General features: G+C 33.6%; 1 protein-coding gene across 4 annotated transcripts; it reads left to right on the top strand.

Annotated features, from left to right (window-relative positions):
* The first annotated feature begins 4,793 nt into the window (after nt 1-4,793).
* On the top strand, nt 4,794-9,867 carry LOC103498304 (uncharacterized). 4 transcript variants are annotated; one of them, XM_008460867.3, is made up of 9 exons: nt 4,794-5,273; nt 6,222-6,444; nt 6,577-6,665; nt 6,756-6,894; nt 8,489-8,563; nt 8,637-8,758; nt 8,876-8,951; nt 9,183-9,242; nt 9,435-9,867. In XM_008460867.3, exons 2-9 carry the CDS (start codon nt 6,307-6,309, stop codon nt 9,558-9,560), a joined length of 825 nt encoding a protein of 274 aa, XP_008459089.1. In that variant the 5' UTR covers nt 4,794-5,273; nt 6,222-6,306; the 3' UTR covers nt 9,561-9,867. The 4 variants fall into 4 exon arrangements, with proteins under 4 accessions (XP_008459089.1, XP_050936588.1, XP_050936589.1 ...); XM_051080631.1 differs by having other exon boundaries at nt 4,838-5,273; nt 6,218-6,444; XM_051080632.1 differs by having other exon boundaries at nt 4,838-5,148.
* Nucleotides 9,868-10,434: the final 567 nt, after the last annotated feature.

Here is a 10,434-nt window from a genome sequence, read left to right on the forward strand (position 1 = left end):
AGATTCTCAAAGGTGATTTCATGCTCACCAAGTGGTCATAAATTGCCATTTAAGACAATACTCTCATGACATATTAAGGGTAAGCATCAACGCCCGAAAAATCGATCCAAATGACCGAAATTGACCAAACTGACACCCGATGGTCGGTTTTATTAAAAATATGGTCGGTGGTCAGTTTAATTAAAAAGTTTCAAAAAACTGACCCAAACCGATCGAAACTGACCAAAACCAACTAAAACCTAATTTTAATTCTTTCCCAAATTCTTCTAATCGTGGGACAAATTTTCCTACAGGATTGCGTGGCTTAGGAACTAGCAATAACTTTGGTACACGACCCAATCTCTTTCGGTCCAATTATAACAACCATGGCCCATTTCACCCACCATCTCACTTCAGTCCATTCCATCCCAATTAGTGTGGCATTATTGGGTCTTCTCCTTCACATGGACCTAGTTTTAGGCCTGAAACAAATTATGGATCTAATGGCCGTATTTTTTGTCAAATATGTCAAAAACAAGGACATGTGGCTCTCGATTGCTATAATCACATGAATTTCTCATATCAAGGTTGACACCCACCCTCCCAATTAGCGGCAATGGCAATAATTAATCTATGAATTCTCCAACCTCTGGTGAAAATACTAATAATTCTTTGTTATCTGATAGTGGATGCAACGTTCATGTGATAAATGAGTTGACAAATCTCAACCTATCTAACAATTATAAAGGTAAGGAAATTGTCACAGTGGAAAATGGTCAACCTTTAAATATTTAAATTACCGGCAGTGGTAAACTCTCAACTCCTTCTCATATCTTTAATCTTTTCAAAATACTCCACACTCCTCAACTTACTGCAAATCTATTATATGTTCATAAATTTTGTCTTGACAATAATTGTATCTTTATTTTTTATACTAACCGGTTCCTCATTCAAGATAAAGTCACTGGTCGAACTCTCTATACCGGTGAAAGCATCAATGACCTCTATTCTATTCCCAGTACTTCTACTCTATCCACATCTACCATGAATTCCAAATCTTTTAATTTTCATGCAAAACAGGAGGATTCATCATTATGTCATTTTTTGTTTGGTCATCTTGCTCCAAAAATTCTTAGTTCTATTTTATCTTGCATTGGTCTATTTATGTCTTCTATTTCTACTTGCAATCGCATCAGTTGTTTAAAAGCAAAAATGATAAAATTGCCTTTTCCTGTGTCTTTATCAACTTCTCTTACACCACTTGAACTTGTTCACAGCGATGTATGAGGATCATCTCCAATAATTTCTTCCAATGGAAATCGATATTGTGTTAGTTTTATTGACAATTTTAGCAATTTTACTTGGCTTTTTCCTATTGCTTGCAAATATGATGTTCCATCTATTGGTAAAAAATTTGTTCCCCTTATTAAAAATCAAATATCTCATAAAATAAAAAAATTTCGATTAGATGGTGGTGGTGAATTTTGCAACACAACTTTACAATCCTTTTTTGATTCCAAAGGTATTTTTCACCAAAAATCATGTCCTTATACTCCTGAACAAAACAGTATTGTCGAATGTAAACATCGTCACATAGTTGAAATTGCAATGTCTTTAATTTTTCATTCCTCTGTTCCTCTTGAATTTTGGCCTTACGTCTTCTTCACTGCAGTTTTTATTATTAAGTGAATGACATCTTCCTCTTTTAAAATATTGTCATCATTTAAAATGCTTTTTGGTTATCCTATCTTGCATCATTTAAAAGTTTTTGGATGTGCATGTTACCCCCTTCCCAAGCCTTACACCAAACACAAACTTGAACAAAAAATCACCCAACATGTATTTTTAGGCTATCCTCGTAATTTCAAAGGTTATATTTGTTACAATCCATTAACCAAACAAACTATAGTTTCACGACATGTTATCTTTCATGAAAGAATCTTTCCCTATGCAAATTTCACCACCTCTTCTCCATCTCAATCTCTATCCATCTAATCTAAGCATACTACTCACCTTACTAAATATTCCACATCATAACCCTTAAATTTTGTCCCCAATCCCAATACCCAATCCCCACCTATTCACCCTCCCGCTGTTGACATTACTTACTCATCTTTTATGGATACTAATGCCACTTGTCAGTCTTTGTATGTTTCATCTACAATTGTCACTGGACTAGACTATTCATACATTTCTCTTCTAAAAAATCAATTGGCCCTAGAATTCAAAATATTTGATCTTGGTCCTTTGAAGTATTTTCTTGGTCTCAAAATCCAAACCTCCATTGAGGGCATATTTGTTAATCATGCCAAATTTCTCAATGATCTCCTCCACACATCGGGAATGACCTCTGCCAAATCTTGTACCGCACCAATGTCTACTTCTTTTGATCTTTATACAACTGCACCACCATTTAATGATCCATCACACTATCGCAGACTAGTTGGTTTCTTGCAATATCTTACCTTCACTCGTCCTGGTATTGTATTCTCCTTAAATCGTGTCAGTCAATTCATGCATAAACCAACTGTCATTCACTTTTCAGTCGTCAAACGTATCCTCAAATATCTTCGTGGTATCCAACCCTTGGAATAAAATTTCGCAAAGGTTCGTTCTCTCTACAAACCTTTTGTGATTTTGATTGGGTAGGTGATATATCTGATCGACGTTCTACCTCCGACTTCATCACCTTCCTCAGCTTTAATCCAATCTCTTGGTCTTATAAGAAGCAATCTACAGTCTATTAATCCTTCATAGAAGTAGAATATCATTCACTTGCCACTACTATTGCCGATCTTTACTGGATCCGACAGCTTCTATGTGATCTCCATGTTCCTCTTAAGACCTCACCAACATTATGGTGTGATAATGTTTCTGCTATATATCTGGCTCATAATCCAGTTTTTCATGCTCGCACCAAACACATTGAAATTGATTATCAATTTTTTTGGGAAAAAGTTCTTCGCAAAGACAACTTCATTTGTTACATCTCTTCCAACAACCAACTTGTTGATATTCTCACAAAGCTACTCCTATCTCCTACATTCCTTCACCTTCGAGACAAACTACTGACTCTACCTAAGTCATCCTTTTGAGAGAGGATATTAGGAGATATTTCAAGATCTATAATCTTCTCCCATTATTTAGGCATTTATTGTAAATTGATTTTATTGTAATTTTACCATATTCACTAATTTGTAATTTGTATAAATGTTTACCTTTATCGATGAAAATACAAGCAAGACAATACAAAATATATTCAGAATCTTTCAACCGATCTGCTAAACATCGTTATTGGTTTCTCTTATTATAAATCAACTAGGTCGGTTTTCGGCCCCGATTTTTGTACACAACCAACCCCGCCAGACCAATGATCACCCTTACTTATAATGAATTAAATTCCTTGGCTTATGTAACGACAATCTTGTTTGTTTGTCACTAATTATTGTTTTCATAAAAAATAAAATATTATTTTTTGTTGACCTTTCCTCTGTACTGGCACCAATTAGCCACTCACGGTAGTGAAAAACCCAGTTTAAAGCTAATTTTATTAAATGAACACCCTAACTAACCATATTTGATAAAATCAATTGAAGAAAAATGTGTATTTCATGTATAGTATATATGTATGCAAAAAACAAATAGTAGTAAAAAACTCAAATTATAATAGTTTTCACCTCAAACACAGATTATAATAACACAGACCATAATAATCTGCACTCCAAACATATATTATAATAACACAAATCATAATAGTGTGCACCCCAAACACAAACTATAATAACCTAGACTATAATAGTATGCACCCAAAGAGTATTATAATCGCATACTATTATAATTTCAGACTATTATAACCCATTCCTTGACCCAAACGATCCCAAATTTTTGCCAGGGACATTTTCAAATATGATAAAATGAACTAATTATAGTAAAATTTTTCAGATTTTATTAATGATATACACTAGTAGTCCTCTGCAATTTCTATCAATGTAACCAATAATAGATACTACGAGAGTCTATGAGTGTCTACCATTGATAAAATATAAAAATTTGCTATATTTTGTAAAAACTTTTAACAATTTTACCATTTACAATAATTTCTTGAGATTTGATATTTACTTATAAAAAATGAAGAGAATTTTTTTAAGATTTGTTAAAAAAATTGAGATTAAAATTGAATATTTAAAAATAGTTGGATCAAAATAAAAATGAAATTTAAAGCATAAAATAATATTTATATTTTTAGGGTTGTTTTTTAATATAACAAAATTAATCAAAATATCACTTATAGATATTAATAGACTACTATCATCTATAATATTTGATAATGATAGAAATAAACTATAAATTATTTTCGACAAATTTTCCATTTAAAATAAAATTTCCTTTTTAAGACTAGCATAATATTTTAAATTCTTTTAATAAAATGCAAGTGAGCTTAATTAGTGTAATTAACATAACTTTCTATCGTGTAGATGGAACAATCCATTTTTAATTTCTAAAATTATTATACTGAATAAAAATTATTCTAACAAAAATGAAAATTATTTTAAATAATAAAACTTATGAAAAAGTTTGTAAATATAATAAAATATGATGACACATATTACAATTCAAGCTGAAGAAATAATACTAAATATTTTATGTTGGATGTTTTAGAAGAAAATAAAATAATTGAAGAAAGATTCTTTCGTAGTGTCATTAATGGAACACAACTAAGAGTTGAGTATAATTTAATATTTACTCAATCCTACACCGACTAATCCTCAATAAAGATTCAATTTTTCTTTGTCACGATGCGTACCATATTGAAGTAATAAATAAATAAAGGACAATCAAAAGAATAAAGAAAAGGAAAAAATCATCGGCTAAGGCGCGAAGCTATCATATTTCTTCGGTTAGCAGTAGTGCAAGGATTGGATAGATAGAATGCAATTGAATGATGAATCCACATCAACACGAGGATCCCATCTCTGGACACTCAAATCCATTGCTGATTAGCGAAAAACACTTGCATTTCGCATTACCCAAATCCTCATACGCTATTATAATTTCTAATTTCTAATTTCTCTTCTATCTTCCCTTGATTTTCCCCTTTTGGATCGTTGCGTTGCGGTTGAAGATTCCTAACGCTTCACATTGATTCAACCTCACGGTTCTTTTGTACCGGTCGGTTGTTGCATTCCCTTTACACATTATCTTTTTTTTTGTTTTCTTCCCATTTTCTTATCTTTCGAAAAGCGAAAAAACCCACCTTCTACATCTTCTCCTGATCTGGGGTTCTCATCTATATGGTATTGTTTCTATCTCTTATTTCTTTTGGCTGTGATTTTCATCTTTCCTTCCGTTTTTATGGGTTACCCATTTGGGTTTTGATCCTTTAATTTGATGGGATCTTTTAGTTTGTTCTTTTATACTTGTGAATTTGTGTGATTGCTGTTAGCCTCACCATTCGATCTTTAAGCTTACCTGGTTATAAGTTTTTTGAGCGTTTTGGGTGTTTTTTCCAGAAATCGCATCCTCTTGCAGTTTGTTTAAATTCAATGAATGAGCATCATTTCTAGTCTAGTCCTTTTGTTCTGTTCCAGCAAATCTGTCTTACTGAAACATTTGATCTTATATGTGTTGTTGAATTTTTTTCTCTTTTTCTTCCCCTAGTTTTCTGTTCAAGTCTTTATGTTTGAGTTCGGAGTGTTCAAAAAGGAATTAGTATAGATCTTCGGGATGATCATGAAAGTTGAAGATTACTTGAACACAGTGACAGCTACTGCTTTAGAAAACATATACGAAAATAGTGGATGGGATGTGCTATTTGTCAAAATGGTCTATATGATCATGATGTGACTCTGTAGATTTTAGGATGACATTTCTTTAATGTCTCTAATTAGAGTTTTCTACTCGAAGTTGTGTAATTAAATATTTTTATGATAGATCTTGACTGGGGAGATTTAATTTTTGATCCCATAAGAAAACTAAAAAATATGGAACCACTTCAGCTAAATGATTCCTGCTCTTTTTTGTGGGAAGTTCCGAATGAATGCATAGCAGAGTTTTACGAGATGGAATGAGGGGTGGACTAGATTTTGGATGTTGTTTTGTTATTGTCCTTTTCTTGGTGCCTTGAGACCAAATTCTTTGTGAGATTAGTTACCGTTGTGGACACTGATTTCTTGTGCACAAATGTTTTTATCACCATTCTTTGCATCTCCACTTACTAACTTCTTCATATTTGATCAAGAAAGGATGACAGCATGGAGGGAAGGAGCAACTAGTTAATTCAGTCTGAGGTACTGTGATCTGTTGAATGTTATGTAGTCAAACAACACAATGGCAATGTCTTTGAAGACTGTAATGGCTATCAAATCTTACCAAAGTCAAGCTGATGCACTAGTAAAGAACTATTTATTAGCAGACCATTTTGTCCCATTCACTTCTGTACTTGGAGGGATGCTTGCTTGTAAATTGGTATGTGGAACCACTTTACCTCATTCCGGATATTAGAAGGAAACAATTCTGCCCATGTTTAATGCTTCTCTTCAAACAGGGGACATTTTCTTACCATTTAATCTTTCCAATTTCTTATTTTTTCTCCTGCAGATTTATGATCTCACTCAATTAGTTAGCAATTTTTATTTTAAAAGTTATCTTGGTCTTACAAAAATCCAACGAGTGGAGTGGAATAACCGGTGAGTCCATATTGTTTATTGTCCATTTCCTCACTAATCTATTTAGTGGACTGCTGTGGCCATTACTGATATTCAAACTAAAATTGACAGCGGCATGTCCACTTTTCATGCAATCTATATCTCAATCATGTCATTGTACTTCGTTTTCTGGTCAGATCTCTTCTCTGACCAGCGTCATGCTGGGCTTGTTACCTTTCAAAGTTCAACGTTGTCTACTTTCATATTGGGGGTAAGCTTTCTATTAGCTAATCTTAAATGAATGTCAGCTGCCTTAAAATTCCTTATTTCCTGTTTTCTTCTCATCAAATAGCTAAGTTCTTAACATTTTATCCACCCATCATAAAAGAACTGATAACTTCTGGTGTACTAATTATTTAGCAGCATTTTTTGGTTATCAATACCCATTACCATCTTTCGCCTCAAGGACAAGGTAAATTCAGAAAATTTAGCCCATATTTTTTATGGTTCCCAATTAGAATTCAACATTCGTTGATTCTTCGAGTGGACGTGAAGTTCAGTTTTACTAGGGGTAGCTGTAAGAAAAGGTCATCCTCCTGGAAATATCTCAGGTTGGAAAAGCTATTTAAAGTGTTGACTTGGTTTGTTTGCTAGTTCTTGGAAATTTGTGGTATCCCAGTGGCTACATACTTGTATTTGGAGTTGGGAAACACGAAATACTGGATGAGAAGTTTTAGTTAACTGAAGTTGATTAACAGTGAACAATAAGGAAAGGTGCCAAAATGTTTTGGGCCCAACCCAACTTCTTTGTTCACGTGTTGCTTAAGAAATATGGACACTCACACGGATATGAAATGACTATGTCCCTACCCTCCGTTTGCTATTAGCAGTTGGCTCTCATCTATTCTATTGTCCTGCATGTATTAAGTTATTCAAAATGTCGTTAAGAACGCATCAATGTGTGGAACAGGGGTGGGTTGTGATAATGTAAAAAAGGTGGATGTGGCCAATCATGCACAATATGGAAGAGGGTTAAAAGTTGTCAGAAAGTACCATAATGTGAAGTAATTCCCAAATCATCATTGTTGAATGACTACAAAAACACCTCAGGCTTCATAGGAAACTTGTACTCCAAATCAAAAGGTTAGCATTAACTCATGAAAGAGAGGTGCATCCTACGGTTTTCTGTAATACCAAATCAAAAGGTTAGCATTAGCTCACTCCTATTTGCCTGCTAGCAACATCTTGAGTCTTCAATATTAGAGAAACCAATTAGGATTTTCACTTCAAAATTTCTCGTGAAAACCCCACAACCAACGATTAAGGCTTTTCACTTGAGCTAATTGTTACCTTTTCGTACGCATCACCACCACTAGAGGTTAAGTTGGAAGGATCTTTGCTTTTACTGTTCTGGGAGAATTATAGTCCGGCTAAGTGTCCTTTCAGAATCTAATTTTGTCTTGTATAAATACCAGTATGTGTCTCTCAATCAGCTTGAAGCCTTGATTTTTTATATCTGAAAGACTGAAACTGTGAACATCTAGTACATGTCGATGTGGTCCTCCTAATATAGTCTTCTTAAAATCAGGACCTTTTACTTATTTACATACAAGTTCATTTTCTAAGCCAATATTATCTTGGATGGGTTGCCATGCTTTATAAGTATTTCTGCTTCTATACTTTTCTGTGAACATGAATCCGTTGACTTCAAACTGGAGAGCCATGCTTGATTTTCTGTTTCTGATTTGAGGATAATGTCTATGATAGAGCCTCTAAGCTCTCTGTGGAGGCATTTGAGCTTCTGTTCTGTTTGCCTTTAAATTTTCCTAAATCTTGACCAAACCCTAATCACTTGCTTTTTTCAGATTTCAGTTGGGTACTTCTTGGCAGATCTTGGATTGATTGTTTGGCTGTATCCTTCCTTAGGTGGGATGGAGTATGTAAGTACCTTCTCCGCTGTTAGGCCTTCAAAATTGATAAGAGTAGTTCGTAATTAGGAAACTCTGATGATAGGTTGTCCACCACTCTCTTTCCGGACTAGCAGTGGCTTACTCTGTTTTTTCTGGAGAAGGGCAACTCTATACTTATATGGTCCTCATTTCGGAGATTACAACTCCTGAGATTAATATGAGATGGTAGGTTTTCATTATGTTGTTAATTTTTTATTTTAAAAGTTCTGCCTCTTTAATTTATTTATTGTTTAAATAAAGGGTTTCTATTTCTACCTCTTAATTCTTTCATGGTTTTTGAAGGTATCTTGATACTGCTGGTATGAAGAGGTCCTGTGCATATTTGATTAATGGCATTGTAATATTTTTTGCATGGCTGGTGAGTTATTATCTGAACCATATCCTCCTGTTCTCTAGTCCTTTCCAAAAAATGGCACAAGCATGACTGTCTGTAGCTTGAAGGCTTCCCGGATAATCCTAACGGATTCAATTTAACTTAACTGAATTTAAAGTACCATAGGACGTAGTACTAACCTAAATCTTCTATTATGATTGGATTTTCTTGTACCTGGATTCATTTTTAAATGGTTGCTGATGGTGTTTAAAACAGATTGCTCGCATACTGCTGTTTGGATACACATTCTATCACGTTTACTTGCACTATGATCAGGTATTTTAAGATCAATTATGCTTTTCCCTGAAATTTTCACTAGTTAACAAAATTTTCAGTGGTTATGTATTCATCCCATGCCAGCTTCTGGGAATCACTCTAAAAATGATGAGATATTTGTGACGTTCAACAGACTGAAAGCATAGAAGTTATAGTTCATATGCTATCTCACTGAGTAATCTTTTTCTGCAGGTAATTAAGATGCATGTAATTGGATATCTTTTGGTATTTGGAGTGCCAACAGTGCTAGGTATGATGAACTTGATGTGGTTCGGAAAGATTGTCAAGGGATTAATGAAAACTATATCAAAGAGGTGACGGGACACGCTTTCTTCTTGTCGATATCTCTTCCCCTTCACCCTCTTGGTCTATTTCTTAACATCTACACGTGGGTTGAGGAGAGAGGAATTTGATGATGGTATGTAGTGTGTTGTAAATGGTTCAAAATAACTTAAACTTGTTGACATTTAGTGCCTTTTTCGTCTTGTCAGATTTGTGTACCAATCCATTTTTTCTGTATAGTTCCTTTTTATTTTTTCTCATTTTTTTTTTGAAGAGTGCATACATACAAACGTATGGAAGAAAGTTGGTGTTACTACAGCAATAATTTTTTTGTATTCAGTTATGTCTTGGATCTCTTCTTTATTGTCCCTTAGTAATATCAGGCATTGTTATACTTTTCTGCAACCTTCGCTTATGGTTAATTAAATCTTCCCGGGCCGTTTGGGATGAGGATTATGCAAGACTATAATAACAGTCTAACATTATTTCAAAACCTTTAATTTTCTACCATATTTATTATTTACGTATAATTTTTACTACTTGATATTAATTAATTTTTTATTCCTTGGTGTAATGTTTACTTATCACTTATCAAAATAAAATAATCTATACAACAAGCACATACTATTATATTTCAAATTAAAATAATCTCCATTTCAAACACAAACATCCTAGTAGTTGGGTTCAAATCTTCTTCGATAACCATATTTTGGGTTGAAATCTTCTTCAATAATCATATTTTGTTTTGCTATGGAGTTGAGTGAGTGGCTAACACCTCATTCGATGACATATTTGAACACCTTTACTCAATCTAGATGAAAACTTTTTTAGTTTGGAAGGGCAAAGTTTTATTGATTTTAGACATCTATTTACGTAAGTTGTTTGTGTAAGCTAGAATTTATGGAAACCA

Source organism: Cucumis melo, chromosome 12 (genome assembly GCF_025177605.1).
Source record: "Cucumis melo cultivar AY chromosome 12, USDA_Cmelo_AY_1.0, whole genome shotgun sequence".
Taxonomy (NCBI): Eukaryota; Viridiplantae; Streptophyta; class Magnoliopsida; order Cucurbitales; family Cucurbitaceae; genus Cucumis; species Cucumis melo.

What these genes read in the sequence shown, in the direction of transcription:
- LOC103498304 (XM_008460867.3), top strand. Translation starts at nt 6,307, where the DNA reads ATGGCAATGTCTTTGAAGACTGTAATGGCTATCAAATCTTACCAAAGT. An exon ending in CGAGTGGAGTGGAATAACCG is followed by an intron (nt 6,666 to 6,755) that starts GTGAGTCCATAT and finishes TAAAATTGACAG; the next exon opens with CGGCATGTCCACTTTTCATG. An exon ending in CCTTAGGTGGGATGGAGTAT is followed by an intron (nt 8,564 to 8,636) that starts GTAAGTACCTTC and finishes CTCTGATGATAG; the next exon opens with GTTGTCCACCACTCTCTTTC.